Source organism: Eublepharis macularius, chromosome 3 (assembly GCF_028583425.1).
Source record: "Eublepharis macularius isolate TG4126 chromosome 3, MPM_Emac_v1.0, whole genome shotgun sequence".
Taxonomy (NCBI): domain Eukaryota; kingdom Metazoa; phylum Chordata; class Lepidosauria; order Squamata; family Eublepharidae; genus Eublepharis; species Eublepharis macularius.
Window position 1 is genome coordinate 157,995,107 of NC_072792.1, and position 26,351 is coordinate 158,021,457.

At 43.1% G+C, this 26,351-nt stretch overlaps 1 protein-coding gene across 3 annotated transcripts in view; it reads right to left on the minus strand.

The window, feature by feature from the left end:
• Positions 1–26,351, minus strand: part of IFT88 (intraflagellar transport 88) — a 52,415-nt gene that overhangs the window by 20,557 nt on the left and 5,507 nt on the right. For all 3 annotated transcript variants that reach the window (XM_054973567.1, XM_054973565.1, XM_054973566.1), the window contains exons 5-17: positions 18,676–18,729; positions 17,596–17,659; positions 17,454–17,523; positions 13,158–13,248; positions 12,266–12,370; positions 12,050–12,152; positions 10,543–10,657; positions 9,688–9,919; positions 8,876–8,946; positions 8,305–8,391; positions 7,195–7,294; positions 2,981–3,067; positions 1,609–1,795 (exon numbers count right to left, since the gene is read on the minus strand). In XM_054973567.1, the coding sequence (XP_054829542.1) occupies positions 1,609–1,795; positions 2,981–3,067; positions 7,195–7,294; positions 8,305–8,391; positions 8,876–8,946; positions 9,688–9,919; positions 10,543–10,657; positions 12,050–12,152; positions 12,266–12,370; positions 13,158–13,248; positions 17,454–17,523; positions 17,596–17,659; positions 18,676–18,729 (1,366 nt within the window). The remainder of the gene's footprint in view (positions 1–1,608; positions 1,796–2,980; positions 3,068–7,194; positions 7,295–8,304; positions 8,392–8,875; positions 8,947–9,687; positions 9,920–10,542; positions 10,658–12,049; positions 12,153–12,265; positions 12,371–13,157; positions 13,249–17,453; positions 17,524–17,595; positions 17,660–18,675; positions 18,730–26,351) is intronic.

Sequence of the window (26,351 nt, forward strand, 5' to 3'; positions counted from 1 at the left end):
ACTCCAAAGGGATCTGTCGAGGCTAGAAGAGTGGGCATCCATTTGGCAAATGAGGTTCAATGTAGCCAAGTGCAAAGTAATGCACATTGGAACCAAAAATCCAAAATATAAATACAAGTTGATGGGGTCTGAACTGGCGGAGACTGACCAAGAGAGAGATCTTGGAGTCATGATAGATAACTCACTAAAAACGTCAGCACAGTGTGCGACTGCCATAAAAAAAGCTAATGCTATGCTAGGGGTTATTAGGAAAGGGATTGAAAACAAATCAGCCGGTATCATAATGCCTCTGTATAAATCGATGGTGAGGCCTCATTTGGAGTACTGTGTACAGTTCTGGTCGCCACACCTTAAAAAAGATATCATAGCACTGGAAAAAGTACAGAGAAGGGCAACTAAAATGATTAAAGGGTTGGAACACTTTCCCTATGAGGAAAGATTGAGGCGCTTGGGGCTCTTTAGCCTGGAGAAAAGACGACTGAGGGGAGACATGATAGAGGTTTACAAGATAATGCACGGGTTAGAGAAGGTAGAGAAAGATGTGTTTTTCTCCCTTTCTCACAATACAAGAACTCGTGGGCACTCTATGAAATTATTGAGCAGTCGGGTTAGAACAGATAGAAGAAAATACTACTTTACACAAAGGGTGATAAACACATGGAATTCGTTGCCACAGGAGGTGGTGGCAGCTACAAGCATTGCCAGCTTCAAGAGGGGACTGGACAAATATATGGAGCAGAGGTCCATCAGTGGCTATTAGCCACAGGAGATAGATGGTATTCTCTTTGTGGGGAGGTGGTGCTCTGTTGTCTTGGTGCTGGAAGGAAGGCAGTGGGAGGGCATCTGGTGTCCTGGCCTCACTGACAGTCCTTTAGATGGCACTGGATTTCTAGCCACTGTGTGTGACAGAATGTTGGACTGGATGGGCCACTGGCCTGATCCAACATGGCTTTGCTTATGTTCTTATGTTCTTATGTAATGTATTTACTATATTTCTGAGACAGCTTACAGTTAAATAATTAACTGCTTACAGCTTACAGTTAAATAATTAAATAATTAACAATTATTAATTTTTACATATATCTTTTGCTGAAGCTTAATAGCCACATGAGAAAAAAAGGGGTATGGAGAGAGAAAAGATTATTAAAAAATAAAAAACCAGCAGCATGAAAACTGTAAAGAGTTGCACAAAAACATGAAAAGCCTCAAAAAAGAGAAATATAGATAGCAGGAAATTGCAGCAATAAAAAAGAGATAAATAAAAGTAGCAGCTTCAGATCTAACCCTCAATAAAACACTTATTATTGAAGGTGCATCTCTGTAAAGGAAGAAATGATACAAGTAATGAGCAGAGACTTCCCTACCCAAATGCATAAGGAAGTCTGCTTATACTGGAACTTTGTCTTAGCAGAACAGTGAGTACAGGGATCTGGAAAAGGACAATTATGCTCACACTACAACACAGTACCATTTAATTGCTACAGTTAATCAAAGCATTTAATGAATCTTGAAACAGTAAATCATATTTCTAAAAAAGGGCTAGTTCTGTAGCTAGAACGCCAAGTACAGGGTTTAGCTTACATCAAAAATGAAGTTTCTTTGACTTACCAATATTATAAAGTGCCTCAGTGCATGAAGAATCATTCCGAAGAGCTTCTTTATAGCACTCTGCTGCCTTTTCATAATCTCCATTTGCAAAAAAAGTATTTGCTTTATTTGTAAGAGCAGATGCGTTATATCGATCAGCACTTACTGCTAAATCAGAATAGTCACTTGCCTGTTTATAGTCATTTTCCTGGATTAAATGCAGAACACAAATAGAATATTAACTAGTTGCCACTGCCAGTCGCTTGCTTTGGAAGCATCTTTGGCAGTTGATAAAAAATAACCCAAATGATTACATGTTTGCAGTCTGCAAGTTTTATTAATATTCTGAATGATGGAACCAGGTCATTTGTTAGGACTGCAACTCATGACATTTTATCTAAGAAGATTAACACAAGAAAATGCCTTGAACTGAATCAGACCCAGTGGCATAGCGTGGGTTCCAGGCACCCGGGGCAACTCCTGGTTGGGGGAGCCCCATCACCACATGTGCACGCACACTCCCAGGACTGCACGATGATGTCATTTCCAGGAAGTGACATCATTGCGCAGGGCGTGCTTGCCCCCCGGGAGTGCTCCCACAATTCAGGCTGCTTGCCTCCCCGCCCGTTATCTGGCAGTGTGCTCCCAGCCAGCAGCCACTGGAGGAAATGGATGGCCAGCTCAGCACCCAGCAAGCCAGCCACCCCGTAGGCGCAGCAGGTGGCCAGGATGGCGCCTCGGCCTCCTAGCCCTCCTGCACAGCCGCCCATGCTGCTGCTGTCAGCTCTGCATGCTTCTGGTCAGCAGCTGCTGCAGAAGGGCCAGCTTGGTGCCCAGCAAGCTGGCTGCCCTATCAGTGCAGCGGGCATCCAGGGCAGTGCAGGTGGCTTCCCAGCCCTCCTGCATGCGCAGCTGCCCGTGCTGCCACCGCCAGCTCCACGCACTACTGGACAGCTCTTTGGTGTCACCTGAGGCAAGCGACACCCCCCTGCCCCCCCCCAAACACAGCCCTGATCAGCCCATCAGCCCATCAAGGTTAGTACTGACTACTCAGGCTGTAAGCAGCTATCCGGGGTCTCAGGTTGAGGTCTTTCTCATCATCTGATCCTTTTAACAGGAAATGTCAGGGATTGAACCTGGGGCCTTCTGCATGCCAAACAGATGCTAATGCACATCACCAGTGAGTCTCAGTTTTATATTAGGAAGATAAGAAAGTATGGTATACATTACCCACTATAATTAAACAAAATGGTAAATCACAACTTAGCCAGAGCATCCAACAGTGATTTGTTTTCACAACTACTGTATAGTAAATTGAAGACAAAACATTGGGAGTGATCCAAAAGTGCTACATGGATGAATAAAAAAATCCCTCTGTAAAACAGTAACTCACCAAGAAGTAAAGAAATGAAAGGTTCGTTGCAGCTGCACTTTTAACCCTGCTCTCCTTTTTTTCAAACATCTTTAAAGTCTCCACAGCCTAGGAGGAAGTAATTGTTACATTGTAAAATTATTCAAACATATAGAGGCTGATGGACTTGTTCTGTAATTACACTTTGGGAAAGTACGCTGAATAAAAGACTTGAACGGAGCGTGCTGACCACTGTACCAGTGCAGCAACACAAACTGCGGTGCTGGTATGTTTAGAATCAAAAGTATGAAACAGACGTTTTGCTGTAATACTGTGCCCATTCCTTTGGCAGAATAGTTCACTGAAATCAGAAAGTGCTGAGGAGAGTAGCTACACTACAGTCATTACCAATCATTGGGCTGGATGCAGAGAATGGGAAGTATAATAGCTGCTGCCTGCTAGTGTTGTTCTGCAACTACTTGCATAAATGCAAGAGTTCACACACACATTTGTAGGTGCTATAGCAGTTCTCGTGCTCCCACTTGTTCAGGGCACTGCACAAAAACCTCCCCAAGCTGTTGTGTATGCAGAAGAATATTGCAGAATTTTCCATTTTTCTCCTCTAATGCATGGTATGCAACAGCTGTTCCATGAAGGATGCTCTCCAATTATGAAGGGCATCTTCAGTTTCAGTTCAGTCTCTTTCTCCAGGGAACCTGGACATCACTAGTGATGATAAAACTCTGCCATTCATGCCCTAACCGTTTTTATTGCCGGTTAAAAAAAAACCTCCCTTTTTGCTTTGAATACTCTCCATTGTTTAGATGCCGACCAAAGTGTGTTAGATCAAGATGGGTAGCCATGTTAGTCTGTTTGCAGCCGAAGAAAAGAGCAAGGCTCCAGTAACACCTATAAGACTAACAAAATTTGTGGTAGGGTATGAGCTTTCGTGAGTCACAGCTCACTGTGACTCACGAAAGCTCATACCCTACCACAAATTTTGTTAGTCTTATATGTTCATGAAGCGTGTGTTTCTTTTAAGAAAATGGTGTGCTGTTATCTGGTATTCCCTTCTCAGTGTAGCAAGGTTACTCTCAGTTTCCATGTGGGAAAGAAATGAAGTACTATTGGCTCAGAATCAACACTAGCAAAAGTACCTAAGGAAATGCTGCGTTTTAAAACATCTGGGAAGGTTATGTGAAGCTAGTGAATTAATAAAAGTTAAAGGAATACAATAAACTTTTATGTAAAATAAATTTTACAATGGTTTTCTTACACTGTGAAAAAACCTGTAATATTTTAAGCTGCTATTATATTTTACCTATTGAAAGCTATACTTTCCCTTTAAATTTTTTTTACAACAACTTCCATTTGACCTGCCTTTTCTATAAGCACAAAAATATTTGTTAAAACTCACCAGGCTCCATTTTCTCCTTCACAGAAGTTATGAAGTCACAAAACTTCAGTTACTTATTATAAAGTGAATACACCTTAAAAGCAGTAAGCCAAGAATTCTGAAATACATTTTAGTTTTACGGTTTCCAGCACAAAGTGCATTACTGTCTTAATTTATGAGGTGTAAGAAAAGGCATATGCAAAACATATGGAGCAAGCACAAGTTTATTGCTCCCCAGCAAACTACCTAAGGAAGTACCACACCAGTAGTACAGCAGGATATTTTTCTAATTATAATGAATTACCTACAAAAAATTTCAAGAGGCATGCAAAACATTTCAGAAGGGATCAGAAAGTATTTAGAGTTTATGAACTTAGAAGTTCAAGACCACAGAATTTTTTCCTCTTTTTCACTTTGAATTTATGATTGTAAATTGTAAGCACACTTACATTGTTTTCCTAAGCACAGTTACATATGTCCATTGAAAAAGTGTATAACTGTGCTCAGAATTGCACTGTTATTTCAGATAAAACAAGACTTATTTCGAAATAAACATGGCTGCTTTAGGAAATAATATTTTTTGGCTGAAAGGCAGGATAAAGATACAATAAATAAGGATTGAAGAAGTCTAAAAGGATTTTTTACAACAGTCATATCAAGTTAGTAGACTGGGTTGTACATTGATATGCATTGCTGTGGGTTCTAATTCCAGTTTGGTCATAGCTGTCACTATCTCAAAAACAAAATACAAGTACTAATGCTTTCTCACAGAATATCCTCTAATGGAATTTTTTTTAAAAGCGGTATCTAACAACATTTCTTTCAGGGTTGTCCTTGAGCAGTAACCATCTTTCTTCTTCCCACTGTTTCTTCCTTTAGCTGTCTATCTCTACAATAAATTAATTTGCACTTCAATATTTAAACATTCTACCCATGATAGTCACAGAATTTACTTTGACAAAATGCTGCCTCGCTACTTTCCCTACATGGATATCTTTGACGGTCATGAAATGTGTGTGTATGGCAAATAAGTTGCATGTGTATATGTTGTTGTACCTTGCAATGTTAATAGTAACATTTGATTTATATGCTGCCCTGCAGGACAACCTAACACCTGCGCAGAATGGTTTACAAAGTATGTTATTATCCCTACAACAATCACCCTGTGAGGTGGGTGGGGCTGAGAGAGCTCTGAGAGAGCTGTGACTGACCCAAGGCCACCCAGCTGGCTTCAAGTGGAGGAGTGGGGAATCAAACTTGGTTCTCCAGATTAGAGTCCCGCCATTCCTAACCACTACACCAAACTGGCTCTCATGTTCTTATAGTTGTACTATATCTATACTTATAAAAATATCTCTATTTTTTAAAAATATAGATATCTATATTTTTAAAAAATTGGACTGAGCTTAGGAGAAAATGGTCTGCAAATGTACAGTAGAAGCTGATGAAGACACTAACTCACTGCCACTCTCCTTCCCAAAGCAGGTTTCCAGCATTTAAAAAATGGTTCTACTTTCAAAAAATAAAATGGGAATGAGTGTGCATGCAGCAATTTAAAAATAAAATGTAAAAAGAAACAATGCAATACACTGAACTTCTTTAGTAAACTTACAGTACAATCCTAGGCAGTGTAATGCTCTTCTAAGTCAATTAAAGTCAATTGGTGTAGACTAATTCAGCCTAAGAATGCACCATAAATTGGGCCAATGTGTCTTTCAGATGTATTGTGAAGGTAGGAAAAGCAGGATTTAAAGGCAGAAAATCCTGATTTGCATGTATGTACCAAAACATACTACTATTTTTTTAAAGACTAGCACCCTACACGAATGTAGGGAAGCTTCAAAGTGAAATAGATGTTGCCATTGTACCTACCTCTTCATACTTACAGCATCAAACAAAATGGGAATGACAGAACGAAAGAAGCAATAATGAAAAGGAAAGGAAAAGTAAGACTTAAACACAGTTAAGTTAATCAGAACACCAAGAAAGCAAATGTATGAATGGAAGAGAAACATTTAGGACAGATAAATTACATACACCAACCCTATTAATCCTAGTCCTTAGTCCTAGTCCTGTATAAGTAACACACAGTGCCATTCTAAGTAGAAGGCCGTAATTTTGCTTAGGATGGTACTGTATGTTACCTACACTAGAACAGGACCAGAACTATGCCTCTAACTCTTTCTCAGGCCATTTGTGTACTGTCATCTAGACAAAATCATATTCAGCTCTGTCATTCTATTCCAGAATGTAGGACCCTAAAGCTTCAGTCCCGCTGGTAAAGGCCAGGAAAGTAGAAATAACTTGTTCATATTTCTCTTTAGCAAAATACAGTCTCAATCATGAACCTTCTCTCTCTCTCTCTCTCTCTCTCTCTCACACACACACACACACACACACACACAAGCTATCAGGAGAATTTACTTTGTATAAGAAGCACAGATAATCTGATTAGTTGCACAAAAACACCACCAGCCCCAGCATCAGTGTGGTACCCACTATATCCTTGCAGCCATATGAGGAGGAGCAGTGATGCTGCCAATGGCAGGTTCCAAGTAAGTGATGTGGGGAGAAAGACAGCGGGGCTGGGAAAGAGAGAAAGAGAAGGAATGACGGTAGGTGTGGGGGAGGAAGAGAGAGAGAGAGAGAGAGAGAGAGAGAGAGAGAGAGAGAGAGAGAGAGAGAGAGAGAGAGAGAGACTGAGACAAGGGATGGGGGAGAGAGGAGGAAGTAAAGGTTGGGGAAATGGGATGGCCACTCCAGCAAGGTATCAGGGGCGGGTTCATGCTTGTGACTGTATTTTGAACAAACTTCCATGGGCAACTCTACTAATATGATTTAAAAAATAAAAGCAGCATACCTGATTGAAGTCCTTTTGCCTCAAATATGTAATTGCCTTATTTATTTCCAGATCATTGGCTAATTCCACATACTGGGATGCTTTTACTACTTCTACACACCTACAAGGGGATCAGAAAAAAAACAAATTCTCTGTTACAAAGATTCTTTCCATGTCAAGAAACCAACTGTTTAATTCCATCCAACCACCATTGGCAGTTAAATACTACAGAATAGCTTTCAGGTCTACAGCACGAGTATTAATAATACTACCTTGACGGCTTTTCAGTGACAAGAAGGAAAGCATAAATATTATTAGTAGTAATACTATTATTATTTACTAGGAACTGTGCTGGTAACCCTGTGAACAATGAACACCTAAATGCTATGGCAGATCACGAAGACTGAGACTTGCCTCAGTCTAAAAAAACCGTTTGCGATACAACTGCTGTTTAAGAAGGGCAAGGACTCCTGGGCTCACAGAACTCACTTGATTCTTCTTTGCATCTGGCATTAATATTTATATAGTACTCCTTGAATGACCAGAATGTTCCAAGCGTCTGCTAGGCACTTGGAACAATCACCATCACAGTGTTTGAGGACCGAGGCAGATACAGAGGTGTACTGATTACCCAGTGGACCGTTACATGGGGCCGATGAGTTGTCTCTGGTTCTGTAGGTCACTGATTGCATAAGACTATCTTACAACAAGACACTAAGATAGTGCAGTTTACTTCCCCATATTACAAATCCAGGTTGGTTGAAAGACAGTGGCTTATCAAAGGTTACCGAGTATGTTCATTGCTGAGATGAAATTAGAACCAAGGACTTCCTAGTTCACATAACTATGTTTGACCAATTCTTCAGTTATGATTAAGGCTTTGGAGAGTGGACAGTCAAACACATAATGAATGAAAAAATTACCTATCTCATTTTCTATGTACATCTGATTGCTAAGTTTAAAATGGTATCTTAGCTTTAAATGTAAATTCTTACATTTTTAAAATTTTGTTCTGTAACAAACACATATGGGCTTACTCAAACTGCAGTTCTCTAATCACTTACTCCAGAACAATCTCACAGAAGTAAGTGGTCTGAAAACAGCAACTCAACAGAAAAAAATGCTACTTACCAGTCATAGCCTACAGCAAATGATGTTTCAATTGCTGGTGCAATTAGCTTAGCAGCTGTCATTATATACTTTTCTGCTGTATATTTCCTTTAAAAAAAAACAGATCATGTCAGGAGAAAAAACAACACCCCGGCACCCACTTCAGGGTTGAAACTAAAGAAATATTAGCATAATCTACTTTTTAAAAAATCTTCTAATGAGAATACTCTTCTAGGGAACTTAATTTAATCAAAATTGTGAAGTAAGTGTCAAATCAATCCAGAGCATGCAAGGTTTTAAAAAGGAGAAACAGCAAAAAGTTTGCTTATTTGCCAAAAGAGCCACAGAAATACAAAAAGGAAAGAAAGCATGGTGAACATAGCATGGTGAACATGTCAATCTGTAAACATTCCTTGACTCTAGATACTACTAGGGTCCACGGGGTAACTAGGGAGGGGAGAAGAAGACGACTTGTTCAGGTTCAACATTAGCTTAACTGGGCATTTTAGACCAGACTCAGTTCAGTTTTTTGAACACACCCAGGGAAAACACAAGATTTTAACATCATACAGTTTGAGATGGATGATTTTACCTTTCACGCTCCATTTGACTTAAACTATCATTTTTAATAGCTTCTATCAATAGGTTTGTATGTGGATCATCCTAAAAAAGGTACAGAAATGTATATTCACTAAAATTATAGACTGTTATACATTTGCACGCATACAGAGTATGTTACATGTTTTACTTGCTGAAAAGCTCTTCAAGTGAAGCCCTACTAAAAATTATAATCTAAAATGCCCAAATACTCTTTTGTAGCATTTTTCACACCCTGCTAAGGCATCATAAGAGGCTAATACTACACTTGGCTTGGGTCATATCTCAGCTCTAACAGAAAATTAACAGTTGGCACTGATTCCTGACCAACAACTGCTGTATTCTCGCAGTGGCTCACAGGAACAGGTGATAACTCAGGTAGATGGTCTTGGGTTATACTTGAGCAGTTTCCAACTACTTCCGCTCATGCATGCATACTTATGATTTCTGTAACATTATTGTGGTGACACTGTGCTTATTTCACAATACATAATGCAATGAGTTTACAGTGCACATCTAAATCAAAGCTGATAGAAACAGCTGCATCAAAATGTATTTGTGAGTTCTCTCTTTTACAGCACCTTCCTAAGCAGTTACATCCTTCTAAAGCCTGTTGACTTTAATGGATTCAGTTAAAGGATGGCACTGCTTAAAGACCACGTGGGCTGTCATGAACCCACTCCTGTTTAAAAAACAACAGTGCGTAGGATGCAGTGCACTATCCTCATGACCCACTGTCAAAGAACCACTGTCTTCAACATTTCAAACTCTTGCACCAACAACAGACTTAGCTTTGCTCATACTTACACCTGCTGATACATATTTGTCATCGTCATCAATCTCCAGTGGAACGGCAATTAATTTTTGGAAGGCTTTTTTCATTTGTTCTCTGTCTCCAGTAGCAAAATAGCAAAGGATCAAGTTGAAGCCCGCTTTCAGATTGGGTGACGTATTCATAATGTGCTCAAATGAGCTAATGGCATTGGTATATTGGCCAGTTTTAACAAATGCAACTCCAATGTTCTGCATTATTTTAATCCTAATTAAGCAAACCATTGTTAGACTCTTAGTATACTACATTGCATTACAGTTAACATTTATATCTTGCCTCTTAGCCACATTTATAATGAAGTTGATACACAATACAAATGCAATAAAACAAAACAATTTTCAGTAACAGAACACGCACTAAGCACTGCCACGTTTATTCATTCATGTGCCTTCCCCATTCTCATGTAAAACAAGCAAGGGGGAGGGATCTAATTTAACATCTTAAGGGCCACATCTTATTTAACACCTAATTTAACATCTTAAGGGCTCTCCTGTCTTACTCTCCCATGCTCTGTTGCTTCAAGTACTTTTCTCCCAGCCCAACTTTGACACTGAAATTGAGCAAGGCAGGGCACAATTTGGTTCTTCTCATCTAATACCTCTTTTGGTATTAAAATTAGGACTCTCCTTCTTGTTTTCATTAATGAATAGAACAAATATGTGGACAACAGCTGGTACTGCTCACTAATATCTAGTTTGGCCCCAAGATAGCAACAAAATCAGTCAAAAGTGCCTACATAGGATGGTCTTGGCCTCTGAATTCAGTAAGCACATGAACTTAAGGAATTCTAACTATCACAAAACATCAAAGCCACTCCCGCTGGAACTTACCTTATCATTTTATGGACGTTGGGAATCTGATCTAGAGCCATCCGATAAAATTTGATAGCTTTCGAATAGTTTCGCTGTTTCAAATAAATATTTGCCATGTTCACCTTCAGCATGCCTATTGAAACAATACTTTGAATAAGATATAGATCAGGTCCCACGGATCTCATGTAACTTTATTTGGATTATAAAATTTGAACATTTTGCATGTACAAAATATATAGATCATGGGCCCAGAAAAATCTGGAGAAGAAAAACATTCCAAGTGAGAGACGTTGAGCCAAGAGAAAAAAAAAGTTTCACTTATGGTCCAGAGAAGCTGTGCTTGTTTGTTACAGCCAAAACAAGAGAGTCTTCTGAAACTTTAAAAACTATATAATTTATTGTGGTACAAGCTGTCAAGACCGCTTGGTTGGATACATATATTTCACTGGTAACTATGTAGCTATGTCACAGCATGAACAAGAACTCTGCCGATTCTGAAGCAGAGTGCTGGATGACCAGACACTCTGCAATCCCTCCCCTTGCTGGTGGACCAGAGGGAAGACTGTGTCTTCTAGGTCTGCAGGCTGGGAAGCCCTCCCCAACAGCAGCTCAGCCAGCTCCGCTGCTGATTGGCTGGATTTTTTAAATCACAGGCTGCTGTGCCACCCATCAAGAGGCTGTTGGGAGCTGTCAGGGCACAATTAATGGTGGCCGCCATGTTCTGCACTGCTCTACCCTCCACAGGCCACAAGCTGGGGCCCCAGGTAAGTCTGGGACTAGGGCTTTTTTTGATCAACTGATGTACATGGATAATCTCTGGGCAAAATGATACCTAACTAGGACAATGTTTCTGGTGTCAGCAGAGCCTCCGTCTCTGCTGAGGAGACTCAGTTCAGACAGCACTTTTTATCAGATAATATTAGATGACACAGGTTCAGGTCTATGGGCTGTGTATACCTCCCAGGGCAGAAAATAATATCTGATATAGCACCATTCTGGAACCAGGTTTGGTTTGAACCTGGTTCTGGTTTCCCCCAAGCCAGCTTTAGAACATTGTGGTTATTTACAGTGGAACAGATGTTACTTTCTACCTTGGGGAAGGTGATCCTGATGCCTGTTCATAATATTAAATGCTGTCTGAATTGGTCTCCAAAATATGATCAAGGAATATATTTGTGCTTGAAATAAAGCCTACTTTGAAACAGGAGAAAGTTGTGTATTATTTTTGCAGCAAATGAACTAAATGATTGGACCATAAAAAATTCACCACAGCTGAAGGTTACCATTAAAAGGACATAAGTAATTATACTTATGGAAATCTTTTAAATAAATGTGGTTGCCTAGCATTTCCATCTGTTCAAGTGTATATGACTTTGGTGCATAACTTTCAAAGAAGATAATCACAGATGTTGCTGAATCTTAACTTTCACTAGTTTAAATAGATATTGAGGATATCAAGAGGCTTTTATGATATCGTATGATCAATAACAGTTTAATATGCTTTGGTTTTCTGAACACAACCTACCTCCGTTGACAAACATCTTATCTTTCACTATGACTTGATAGGTATTTAGTGCTTCTGCGTACATTTCATTAGCAGAATACTGACTGGCCAAATTGAAAAGTACCTACAAGAACAGAAGGGAGAATATCATGACTGATTAGAACATTCCACTTCAAAATAATGTTTCCACAAAGAAACTGTGATGAAATTCAACTTGTAAAATAAATAAATACTTACAGTGTATGTAAGATCCAGGTTGATGTTAGAAGGAGACAGGGTCTGTTCACGTTGCCTTACCAATGCTTTTTCCTTTTTCCCAGCATCTTTTGCCTTTTCAAGAGCCTGAAAGAAAACAAATTACAATTCAGGATTGCCTCCTGTCCTTTAGAGAATACTGCATAAAAACAGATAACTTTCAGAACCATAACCAATTGTTGAAGATAGAAAATAAATAAGAGATCATCCTTAGCGCACCTACTCAGAAGTAAGTTCCATTTTATTCAGTGGGGCTTGCTCTCAGGTAATTGCTCTTAAGACTGCAGCCAAACAGTGATATCCTAAAAAGAGTTCCTCCAGTCTGAGCCCATCGATTTCAATGGGCTTAGACTGGAGTAACGCTGCTAAGGATTTCACTGTAAATGTAGATCCAGAGGAGTTAGCTGTGTTAGTCTGTAGTAGCAAAATAGAAAAGAGTCCAGAAGCACCTTTAAGACTAACCAACTTTACTGTAGCATAAGCTTTCGAGAATCACAGTTCTCTTCGTCAGATGCATCTGACAAAGAGAACTGTAAATGTACTAACATTAGACAGCTAAGATACAACGCATGTTAAATCTGGAATCAACCCACTGAGCACTGTTCCCATATCAGTCACATGGTAATTAAATTGAGATTGTGCAGAGGTCTGTGTGAGGGTTAAAGAAATCTGCACGCCAGTTCATTCTGCATCAAGAAAAGATGGATTCTGTAATAAATTATGCATATTGCACAGTTATATAATTGTTCTCAATTTGCATTATTTTTGTTGGTTTTGCTGGAGAGCAGCAAGGAGCTATAGCCATTAGTGAAGTCTGACCCTAGCTGTGCTCCATATGACAGGGATGAAATATAAATGGAAACTCATTACTTACTAGCTTTAAGTCTCCACAGCTGTGAGCAATGCAACTTTCTTCGACCAGTTCATTCACTTTTTTTTCCAGTTGTTTAATCTTCCCTTCTGGACTAAAGTTAGGGAACATAATACGATTATCATATGATTTCACAAATAAGAAGGGGGGAAATCAACTCTTGTTTACTGAGAAGTATGAAGCAATGGTATGACTTTCTTATATCCCACAGCCAAAGCTGGCCATCGTGTGGATTTTAAAAAATCCATAAAAAGGAGTCAGTCAGGCTAGGACACGGTTTCTGCAAACCTGATAAAAAACCCTAGATTTCAAGAAAAATCAGTTTTTTGAAAAAAAACAAAAACCAACCATTAAAAAACTCTCAAAATAGTAAGTGCAACCCAAAATGGCACCTGGAATTGCAGCAGCAACAAAATGGCACCTGAAATTACAGCAGCAATCTCGGAAGGAAGGGGAAGGGGAGGAGAGCCAGCAAGAGAGGAGGGGGAGACAAGTGACAGCTGACAAGGGAAGGAAGAAAGGGAGCAGAATTGGAGGAGGTGGGAAGAGGCGCCAGTAGGGTGGGATAGAGAGAAATTGGAGACAACAGCAGCATGTTTATGGAAATGCTGTCTTTAAAAAAAAAAAAAGCTTAAAATGGGTAATTTATAATTTAAACTTTCTATATAATAATAACAACTACAACAACAACAACAACAACAACATTCGATTTATATACCGCCCTACAGGACAACTTAATGCCTACTCAGAGCGGTTTACAAAGTATGCCATTATTATCCTCACAACAAAACACCCTGTGAGGTGGGTGGGCTGAGAGAGCTCCAGAGAGCCGACTAGCCCAAGGTCACCCACAGCTGGCTTCAAGTGGAGGAGTGGGGAATCAAACCCAGCTCTCCAGATTAGAGTCCCACGTTCTTAACCACTACACCAAACTGGTGTACAGAATACTACAATTTTAAAAGGAACTGTTTATATTTTATGCACATTTGTATTTGTGCAACTTCATATTTTTAAAAAGAAAAACTGTATTTTCTTACACTGGTACATACTATAGGGATCCTTGGCCAAAGTCCCTTGAAATGTGTGCCCATATCTAATATGCCATAAAAGAACAAAAACTAGCCTTTTAGGACACTATTGCATGCTAAAAGTGTGTCATGGAAAGCAGCCCATTTGCCACAAACAGTCATATCCGTAACTTTCCACATTCATTAAGTCCCAGACAATGTCCTTGTAGGTTCTGTTTTCTTATACACTTAGCTCAGAGCTCATGCCTTGAGAACCACCACCATCCTCAGCAGGTAAGCAGTTTTGATTTATGAAGTTATTTTTTGTATTATACTGTTTAAACACCTTCAATGTAACTTAATTTGTGATTGCATTGTAAAAGAAAAATTTGTTGCAGCCTTTATATTCTTGGCAGGTGAAAGATCCAGGTGAGGAGTCATGGCTCAGTGGCAGAGCACCTACTTTGTATGCAGCTGATCTCAGGTTCAGTCCTGGGCATCTCCAGTTAAAAGGATCTGGGAGTAGGGGGTGTGCCTGAAACCTTGGAGAACCACTGACAGACTGAGTAGACACTACTGATCTTGATGGACCAATGGTCTGATTTTGTATAAGGCAGCTTCACGGGTTCGTCCTCATATTACTGTGCAAAGGCTGGCCAATCTTGCACCAATTTATACATACAAGTCTACCATCCATCTTGTAAATGTCATGCAAACAAATTTACTTGTATTTGAATGCATTTATATCAGCAATCGGTCTGAACTGATCCTTCTTTGTACCCCAACACATTTTAAGGAAAACAAGACCACAGATACTTTCAGGAAGTTATTTATGCTGAAGTGACATGCTGTAGTGACACGAGAAACACAGGGGGTTATTTGCCCCAAGTTCACTGTTTCCTTACAAAATTGTGGTACATTCTTGCACTTCCCATGGTTCCGTGATTTTTCTCGGATCTTTCTCAAACCTGCTTTGCTCCAAAGCATTGAGAAAGATTGCAGTAAAGTGTAGACGGATGCTGTGTGAGTAGAAAAGTTCAGATTTTCCTAGTCCCACCCACATGGCAGCCATTTTCCCCACAGTAGTCATTTCTTCTCCCTGCTGAAGAGGGTTTTTCTTTTTAAATTGGCTATTTTATATTGTTACACCCAAATATGCATTAGGTTCTCTGAGACTATTTTAGCTTTGTATCAGATTTCAGCTTGTTTTCAAATGTTCTGGTATTCTGTATCCTATTGCATTGTTAATTGAATGTCCAGCCGTAAATCATATTGACTTACACTGTGTAATCTGCCTTGAATCTCTGTGAGAAAGGCAGACTATAAACAACATAACATTTAAAAATACAATAAACTAAGGTATCCAGCTTTCTTTCTTTCCTTTTTTAGTAAGTCTCTTGTTCCTTTCCTTGTAGAAATATGGAGACAAATATATCTCTGCAACAAAATGGGCTAGAGACTAACTTTCTTTTAAAAAATGAAAGCAGGGAACTCAGAGAAATTGATGCATACTTTAGAATAATGTATACTAATATACTAGTATAATGCTATTAACAGTGAAATCCTAAGCAGAATTACTCCAGTCTAAGCCCATGGAAAACCTCCTATCAGGAAAACCTCCTGCAAGGAAGTCCTGCCTGCTGTATTAGCAACCGCAGCAGCAACAGGTCTTCTAACAACATTCTGTTTCTCTGTCCAGGGCCAGGTAGTGTGTTGATGACCATTATTGGTGCTATCCTAAGAAAATTTTACTGAGAGTAAGCCCCATGGAGTAGATTGGAGTAAGATTCTGAGTAGACGTGCTTCAGATTGCTTTGTAAGAAAAGACTTGTTGTTGCCAAGTAGGCCCCCTCTCCTGCTTTAAGGCCTGCCATGGACTGTGTTAAAGTTTCCTGCATTACTGTTTACTGCTACACAAAGATTGCCCTGCACGTGTGTGTTCTGGTACACGTGTCAGTTTCCTGTCGGCTGTTTGATTACCTTGCTGCTACAATAGATTGTGTAGTTTACTGACTCCATGTTTGGTTAACTGCACAAAGGACTCTCTTCCTGGGCAGCCCTGCCCAGACCTGTATCTGGACTTCCCAGTGTGTGTTTGGACTTCATTACAAGTGTGCCCCGTGCCTGCATTGCCATCGGCCACGGACCGTGCCTGTTCCCTGCTTTGGACTGTGTTTTACGTGCTGTTCCCCCTGCCTCCATGGAAGCCTGCCTCATCTGGGCCCAAGCCGCTGCTAGCAGCCGGGCGCCTGCCGGGAAAACCTCCAGCGAGCCTGGCTAGGCGCTCCCTGGTCAGTTCCCGCCTGGAGCCTCCCGCGGGCCGGTCCCCGAGCTTGCCCTCGCTACCGGGCAACCTGCAAACCAGCCTCAGCTATGCCCAGCTGGCATCCATGTTCTCAGGCAGCCAGAAGACCCAGGGAAGAAGACTGCTTTGAGAAGCCATTTCAGCGAAGCGGGCACACCACGTCCGCAGCGAGAGTACCTCGCCCCGCTCTGCATATCTTAGGAGCCGCCCCGGAGAAGGAACTAAGTGCCGACCATCCCAAGCACTTAGAGAATGCATCTCAAAGAAACCTCCGCATTCCAGAGCTGATGACATCAGGACAAGCCCTGTCCGCTGGAACATCCATTCAGCCCACTCGGATTTCCCCCTCCCTCCTTTGTCCCCTTTTCCTGAGGTGTCACTTATCACAATCAGATTACCAAAGTGGCCCATCCAAGCCATTCAGTAACCCATTAGAACCTTTGTCCTAATCTGTGAGAACCACCAAGTACAGCACCAGCCCCAGGGTACGTTTTGGGGTATTTAAGCCGGTCTCCCAGACCGCATGGTGCGCGTGCCATCCTATCCAGAACCCCTTGCTGTCCGTCCGTGGTCTCAGTGCTGGCATTGGGCCACCTCGCTGTTGTGTCTCTGCTTCGCTTCAGGATTGTGAGTATTCCCCACCAACATTGGGAACCTGCTAATGCGAAAGTCTCCTATATTTCTTACTCTGTATTTCCTAGATCTTGTATGCTTTCTCATGTGTATGTGCAAGTTCAGGCTTACGCCACACCATTAGTAAAATACACGTGTTTGGAATCTATTTGTAGTCTGCCTCTTTGTCACTAGAGTGTCTGGAATCGGGACCTCCGTAAACATAGGTTAGATCCGCGCTATTTTTAGTTACAGACTGCTAAAGCTAATCTCTCCCATTATAAAAAGAGCAGTTCTGGTAACATTGTCCCCACCTCTAACAGTTCTAAAGGTTTTCATCATAAAGGACATGGCAACAAAAATTAGGCCACATACCTATCTTCAGTTTTCATTTCTAATGGAGGAGCTGGACCACTTGCTTGACCAAGAGGATCAAACGCAGAACCTGAAAATTAGTAAATTGTGTTAAGTACTGTACCAAAATGATTTCTTGGATTTTTTAAAAACAAAACTGTACCTCTTGAAGTTGCTTTGGTGTATCCTGCTGCCTGCACTGCTGTCATAGGCCGAACAACACGATCCTTAAAAACAAATGAAGAGACTTTAAAGATAAAATTCACGTACAAACCAAGAAATTAAACAGATCATAATGTTGATATCAAATTAGAGAATTATTTAACAGACATATGTTAAATGTACATAATGCATAAACATTTACTGAAATTAAATTTATTAAAAAACTATACTCAAATACACAGGTTAGGCTTTCACAAACATATGATCTTTACCAATACTTTGTGATGTTTATCAAGCATAGAGACTGAAAATAAAAAATTATATTCAGGATTTTTTTGGAGAAAGAAGTTTCTGGGAAACAATGATACTCACTAGGTTGCTCCTACATAATGGTTTGCAATCATAACTCTAATGAACTATGGTTAGATGAGTAGTGTGATATCCACAACATCCCTTTATATTTTAAGGATAGAGAGCAGGTCTACTCTGAATACAACTTAGGTCTCTTAACGTTGCTTACTCACAGGCTGCACCAATAGTACACATTATTATCTAAAGACTTCTTCATTTGAATATGGTAAGTGGTCCAAATCAAACTAATTACTTATTTCCTTTTTAAAAACTACAGGTAAGTTTCAGCATAACTTTGGATGAGTAGAAGACGATAGGAAGGAAAGAATAAAACAGAATGAACTTTCCCCCAGGCATCATACATAAATTCCTTAATGGAAAATAGTTTTAAGGAAAACCTAAGTAGAATGTCAATGCTTCTTTTAAAAAGCGAAACCTTAATATATTTCCATGGCAAAGGATATCAGAATTATGCTGGCATACAGTTTTATTGCAGTGCTAGTTGTCCACTGCCTCGAGCAGGTCTCTGAAGAGGCATCATATCAATTTTCTAAATAAATTGATTTATTAAGAAATGATAATTTGATGGTAAGTTTAAACAATGCATTCCCATTCTTCATTTGCACTGAACGCCTTAAATTTAAGTTTAGCTCTTCTGCACTCTGGCCTGAGTTGCTCAATATATACAGAGATGATTGTTTGTAAAGTACAAGTAATGTAGCAAGATTACCTGTACAACAGGTGCCATCGGTCTGCCCATTGATGAAGACAGTGTTGTCTTTGACTATTACGATATAAAAAATATTTAAAGTGAGTAATCATTGCTAATTCTGTTTCTAAAGGAGGAGCAGGGCTGGTACCAAGGGAATATTAAGCAAATATTACACAGGGAACATGACTCCAGAACAAGGTTGCCAGCTCTGGGATGGAAAATTCATGGAGATCTAGGGAAGACAGAGTTTGGGAACATCAGAGGGGCAGAATGCAATACAGTCCACCCCCTGAAGCTGCTATTTTCTCAGGGGAACTGATCTCTGTAGTATGGAGATCAGCTGTAATTCCCAGACATCTCCAGGCTCCACCTGAAGGTTGGCAACCCTACTCTAAAACCATCTGCAGAATCCTACTTTTTTATCACATCTATAGACATTTGAATGGGAACTCTGACTTCAGGAACCAGATTTCTAAACAGCAGCAGACACAGAAATAACAGTTATGAACATTAAAACCAGCACCATAGAGAAGAATGGCATTTCTCTCAATACAAGAAGGGCCACCTCTTTTCAGTTTGTCTGTGTCAGGTCCAGTGTATGTTTAAACTGTACTGACTCCATTTTCTAACGCTTCTAGTGTCTAAGTGCTTTCCCCGCAGGTGCACCAGTTCCCAGGCAGCTTTCCCACCGGAGGAGACTGTTTTGTCTAACACCGTTCCACCAAGCATTGGCCTTGACGGAGAGCAGCTTCCCAGGACTGAAAGATGTTGTTTTGAGAACTGTGGGGGGAGGCTGATGCAGATGGGAACTGTTACTCTGTACCTCATGCTTTGCCCTTCATTGGTAACAATGACTGTGTACCATCCTGAGTCTTCTATTCAGGACAGTGGACTATAATGGACCTTTTCTGCAGTAAAGTTTCCTTATTCAATCAATGGACTCTTGTTTGCTTTTGAAAGGGAACCTGTAGGAAGAGCCTTATCTAGCCACAAGCTGACATTTTGTTACCAATCATGCCTGAGTCGGGCCCAGCGGAATCCAAGGTAGTCCCGGACAGGGATCCTTTGTTTGATCCGTATGCGTCCCCCGACAGTCAAACAGCGCAACCCCAAGAATCTCAGGAACCGGTGCCAGCCGGGGCCGGAGCTTCGACTTCTACACCGCCTCTCATCGACCTCGGCAGTGAGGGGACAAGGCCGACGGCTGCCGCTCTCCCCTTGATCTCGTTACCCACCCCGTCGGAGTGGGGAGCCAGACCCCGAGAAACGCGAGAGCGCCGGGCCGGAGGACTACATCCAAGAGTTTCGATGGACGGGCGCCGAAGCCTAGAGACTGTCCCTGAGCTGGATACCAGCCAACCGTGGCTGTTTTGGAACAGGACGACCGAACAGACGGACGGGAACACATCCCGCCGCGGCGCCCTGAGTTGGGATTATTCGGAACTTGCCCCATGGAAAGAGCCAACGGAAGTTCCTGAACAAAGTTGGGTGCAGATGCAAAGTCGCACCCATGCTGTAGATTCCGGCATCTCGGCAGTGACGGGTCTAGCCAAAGGAATTCTAGCAGCGAGATCGCGAGTCGATCAAGGAGATCCTCCGCCTTGGGGGCCGTTTTCCCCGGTGAGTACAACCGAGGGAGGTTCCGTGATGGGGCAACCGGGTCCAAGCCGAATGCAACAGTTGGAAGCTAGGCTGATCGATATGGAGGAAAGTTTGGCTCATGCCATTCACCTAATCTCAGCGATGGGGGCAGGAGAGAGACTATCACCTGAAGAAATGGCGGTACAAATAGCCACCCTCCAAAGCGTTATGTCCTATCCAGTGGAGGACGCCCCGCAGCAGCCGCTGCCTTCGGGAGAGGAGGAATCCTACCCTGGAGAACCGGGAGAACCGCCCGCGGAACTCCCTAGATTAGACGAAATTCCGCCTAGCGGGGATACTCCAGCTGAGGTACCCGGAGAGACTCCAACGAAACCCCCTAAATCGGACGGGGATCCACCTCCCGAGGAGACTCCAGCTGAGGTGCCTAGAGAAGGGGAAGAAGGGCCAACCCGTCCAACCGAGACGACGGTGATACCCCCTCCTGCTTCTCCAATAACGGTTCGGCCGGATCAGACGGAAGAGCCTCCGGCTCCTCCTGGGGAGGAATTGCCGCAACAACCGCTAGAAGTGGTCCCCATTCAGCAAACCCCGAGGGACGGTCTACCGGCACCACAAGACCAGCCTCTGCTTCCCAGAGTCACGACGCCGGGAGGGGCAAGCCCGCGCGGCCCACCACCCATCAGGCCTTCGCCGCTGTGGCCCCTTCCGCTTCGACCGCAACTAACCCCTTTGCAGCAACCGATACGTTTGCCACTTGATCAACCCGTATTACCACCTCCGAACCAACCGGTGGGGCCTACACCACTACGACCCCACCAACCCGCCCCTCAGCGGCCGGTCATTACTCAACCGCACCGGCCACCTCCACCTCAACCGCTACTGCCGGCACCTCCGGTATTGCCACCACCAGCCCGACCAAGGTTGCAGCAGCCTGCCCGGCCACGGCTACAGCCACCAGCCCAGCCGAGGCCACCACCGCCAGCTCAGCCGGTGATGCCGCCGCCAGCGCAACCAGCGCCGCTACCACAACCGGGTCCCCAACCACTTCCCCTCGTACCTCAAGTGCCATTGATGCTTCCGACGGACTTCTACCCAGCACCAGCTCCGAGACAAGACCTCCCGATGGGCTGGGTGAAACTGGAAGCTACTTTTGATGGGGATCCCTCCAAACTGGGATTTTTCCTAGTGCAAGTCGTGCAATTCTTCAACCGGTGGGGACACCTCTTCGGCAGCGAGGCCAGTCAAATTGAGCATCTTGGCTCCCGCTTACAAGGCAAAGCAGCGGACTGGTATGTAGGTCTATACAATATCGGGGCCCCGGAACTCAATACTCTCCAGGGGTTGGTGGATGCTATTCGAGCACAATACGAAGACCCCTTAGAGGAAACCAGGGCCCGAACAGAATTGCAAGCCATTAAACAAGGCAGCATGTCGGCAAGGGACTATATTACGAAATTCCGACAATTAGCTGCCAAATGCCCTAGGTGTGAGGAGTCCACCAAAATCATCCTGTTCAAGCAAGGGCTAAACCCGAGACTTCTGGACAGAGCCCTTATGCAGGACAATCCTCCTACGTTGTTAGGTTGGATCCAACTTGCATGCGAAGTCGAAAATCGCATTTTGGAAGTCCGTTTGGTTGAACAACAACAACAAACGGGAAAAAGAAGACCCTTGACCTTACAGAAGGGAGGACGGGGAGCTGGATACGCCACTCGTGGAGCGAGAGATACTAGATGGCAACAAGGGCTGTGTTTGCAATGCGGACAAGCCGGTCACTTTGCAGCACAATGCCCCTACCGGCCTGTGCAAAGACCTCCGCTTCAACTACGGCGTCCAACCCTTGCTCCATTTCCTACTCTCCCACGCCCGATTCCCGCGCCACGAGCGAACAGAAGCCGCGGCGCTTCCCAAAGGCCCGCCTCAGAAAGAGGGCTGGAAGCGGAAGAAGTTATGGAATACGACCCCGCTTCCCCAAACGCAGAGGTAAATCCAGAAAGCCCCCAGTCGGGAAACGAGATGGATCTGTCGTAAAAGGGCCCAAACGACAGATCCACCCCAAGCCCGTCCCTGCGCGGAACCGGCCACCTGGGTCCATCTTATTCATGCCAGTGACTTTACTTAACCCGGATAGGAAGATGCACATCCGAGTGCAAGCCCTCATCGACTCGGGCTGCTCAAGAGACATCATCGCCCCAGCCCTAGTCAACGGACTAGTTCTACCAACTCGTGAATTGCAAAATCCAGTAATTTTTGAACAAATGGATGGCACCAATATGAACCCTGTTACCACCGAAACCATTCCAGTAATCACCGGCATGGGCCAACACTGGGAGAAAAGGTCTTTTGTCATCAGCTCCACTGCCAAATACCCGTTAATTCTAGGCAGTAAGTGGCTATGTGATCACAATCCCTACATAAATTGGGCAGAAGGATGCGTCACTTTCAGTCACGCCAACTGTAAAAACCATCGCTGGAACCAAAACTGGGGTAGTGATCCAACTCACACCGAGAAGGCTCTTCTCACCCAAGAAGAAATAAACCAAATACTCGAACCGTACTGGCCCTTTCTGAATGCTTTCTCCAAAGAAGAAGCTGATACTTTACCCCCGCACCGACGAACTGACTGTGCGGTGGAGATTGTACCTGGAGCCTCATTGCCCAAAGGACGACTCTATCCCATGAGTCTCCATGAACGAGAGAAGCTCCGAAAATTCATCGACACCAATCTTCAAAGAGGGTTCATCCGCCCAGCCAATAGCCCCCATGCAGCTCCGGTACTCTTCGTGAAGAAAAAAGATGGGGGACTTCGGCTGTGCACGGACTTCAGAGGACTTAATGCTGTGTCCACCAACAACGCCTATCCCATCCCGCTCATCCGAGATCTTCTCAACGTCGTGGCCCAAGGTAAGATCTTTACAAAATTAGACTTAAAAGATGCTTACTTCCACGTCCGTATCAGGGCAGGGGATGAGTGGAAAACCGCATTTAATACACCCCTCGGACAGTATGAATATTTAGTTATGCCCTTTGGATTGGCGGGAGCCCCGTCTGTATTCATGTCCATGATAAATGAAGTTCTACACGAATTCCTCTATAAAGGTGTAGTGGTGTACCTTGATGATGTATTAATTTATTCGGACTCGGAGGAGGAACACATCCAAATGGTGCAAAAAGTCCTGTCCACTTTGATGAATAATAAACTACCCATTAAGTTGTCCAAATGTGAATTCCACAAAACTGAACTCACTTACCTTGGATACTGTATCTCCCAGGAGGGGTAAAAATGGATCCAGCCAAAATACAAGCGATCCAAGAATGGCAAACTCCCGCCACCCGCAAAGAACTGCAGTCCTTCCTGGGTTTTGCCAACTTCTATAGAGACTTTATAGCAAACTTTGCCCAAATCACGCTCCCCTTAACCGAATTGTTACGGACTAAAAATAAAGGGGACCAGGCTAAAAAACCCTCCTCCAAGATACAATGGACATCCGATTGCCAATCTGCTTTCGAATGCCTGAAAGAGCAATTTGTAACAGAACCCATCCTCTGCCACCCCAACGAAAATTACCCTTTCATAGTGCAAGTCGACGCCAGCGATGCGGCGATAGGAGGGGTATTATTGCAGAAGGGGGAGGATGAGAAACTACGGCCTTGTGCATTCCTATCAAGGAAATTTTCAGAAGCAGAAAGGAATTGGAATGTGTGGGAGAAGGAAGCTTTTGCAGTAAAAGCAGCCCTCACTAACTGGAGACATTGGCTGGAGGGGGCGCGATATCCCTTCGAGGTCTGGACAGATCATAAAAATCTGGAGGCCCTTCGAAGCCCTCGCAGACTGAATGCCAAACAATTACGATGGGCAGAATTCTTTTCCAAATTCAATTTCACTTTAAATTACCTCCCGGGCAAGACTAACTTTCTTGCAGACGCCCTATCGCGCATGCCCCAACACAAGAGCAAACGGGAGGAGACTGTAGACACGGTCTTCTCACCTACGCAATTGGGAGGCGTGGTGACTACCCGCAGCCGCGCAAGCCAGCCCCTCCCGCATAACCAGGAGTGGAAATCGAAATTTAAAGCTGAGGTGGAAAAGGAGGGGGATAAAGCGCCTAAAAGCAAACTGGCTCAATCCCCACAGGGGGATTGGCTAGCGGGAAGCAAATTTTATGTCCCGGACAGCCTCCGACGGGAGGTATTACAACGATGTCACGATGCCCCCACTGCTGGTCATTATGGGTATCTGAAAACGTTGCATCTAATACAACGGCAATTCTGGTGGCCGGGCATGCGCAAAGACATTTCCCAATATGTTAGCTCCTGCCCCATTTGCCTCAGCGCCAAAACCCGAAAAGGGAAACCTCCAGGCCTCCTACAACCATTGGAAACGCCTAACAGACCGTGGGAAATAATATCTATGGACTTTATCACTGATTTACCCCTTTCGAAAGGACATAATTGCATTTTAGTCGTGGTAGATCTGTTCTCCAAACAAGCTCATTTTATTCCGTGTACTGCTATACCCACCGCTCGGAAACTGGCGGATTTATTCTTGAAACACATCGTAAAATTACATTCTTTTCCGTCCAAGGTGATTTTGGATCGCGGCGGACAGTTCGTTGCCAACTTCTGGCGGGAGCTTTTGCGAATGTTGAATATTGAGCAAGGAATCAGCTCAAGCCACCACCCACAAACCGACGGACAATCCGAAAAAACTAATCAGATTTTAGAGCAGTTCCTTCGTTGCTACATTAATTTCCAACAAGATAATTGGGTGGACCTTCTTCCTTTAGCTGAGTTCTCATACAACAACAGTGTGCATGCTTCCACTGGGGAGGCCCCTTTCAAAATTGTATATGGAGCTCACTTCAATCCCTTCCCGTTGGACACTCCCCCTCTCCATTCCTCTAGTTCGCCTGATGTATCTTCCTGGTGGGGGGAGGCCACGCAGCAATGGACTCTCATTAAAAAACACCTCGAAAAGGCCAAACTGGATTACAAAAAGTACGCAGATCGCCATCGTGCGGCCGAATGGGATTTACAACCTGGAGATCATGTTTATATTTCCACCAAAAACCTGAAATTAGCTCAGACAAGCCGCAAACTAGCGTTAAAGTTCCTTGGGCCTTTCCCTGTGCGCAAAGTAATCAATAAAGTGACTGTTGCTATAAATTTACCCAAGAACTTGCGCCATGTTCATGATACATTTCATGTCAGTCTCCTTAAAAGAGCTCCCACCGACGACAAGTGGCACATCAAAGCTCCACCCATTCCAACTTTGATAGACGACCAAATACACTATGAAGTGCAACAAATTTTGGACTCTAAACTCAAACGGAATCAGCTTTTTTACCTCATTAGGTGGAAGGACTTTGATTCTGGATACGATGAGTGGGTGAACTCTGTACATGTTCATGCTCCTAGATTAACCAAAGCTTTCCATACTCGTTACCCATATAAACCAGGGGGGGATCTATTTTAAGGGGGGCAGAATGTCAGGTCCAGTGTATGTTTAAACTGTACTGACTCCATTTTCTAACGCTTCTAGTGTCTAAGTGCTTTCCCCGCAGGTGCACCAGTTCCCAGGCAGCTTTCCCACCGGAGGAGACTGTTTTGTCTAACACCGTTCCACCAAGCATTGGCCTTGACGGAGAGCAGCTTCCCAGGACTGAAAGATGTTGTTTTGAGAACTGTGGGGGGAGGCTGATGCAGATGGGAACTGTTACTCTGTACCTCATGCTTTGCCCTTCATTGGTAACAATGACTGTGTACCATCCTGAGTCTTCTATTCAGGACAGTGGACTATAATGGACCTTTTCTGCAGTAAAGTTTCCTTATTCAATCAATGGACTCTTGTTTGCTTTTGAAAGGGAACCTGTAGGAAGAGCCTTATCTAGCCACAAGCTGACAGTCTGCACATCATGAATATTTCTGCTGTTGTTTCTTAACTAACTGTGCAAGCCACTATTCTACTGTCTCTTCCCTGGGCCTCTTTCTTTCCTTAGAACTTTAAAAGCCAAACTAATATGATGTCAGCTTTCTGGCTCCCCTCACTGCCATTTCCTCCTTCTGCCCACTTTCTAAAATTAAGTTTAATT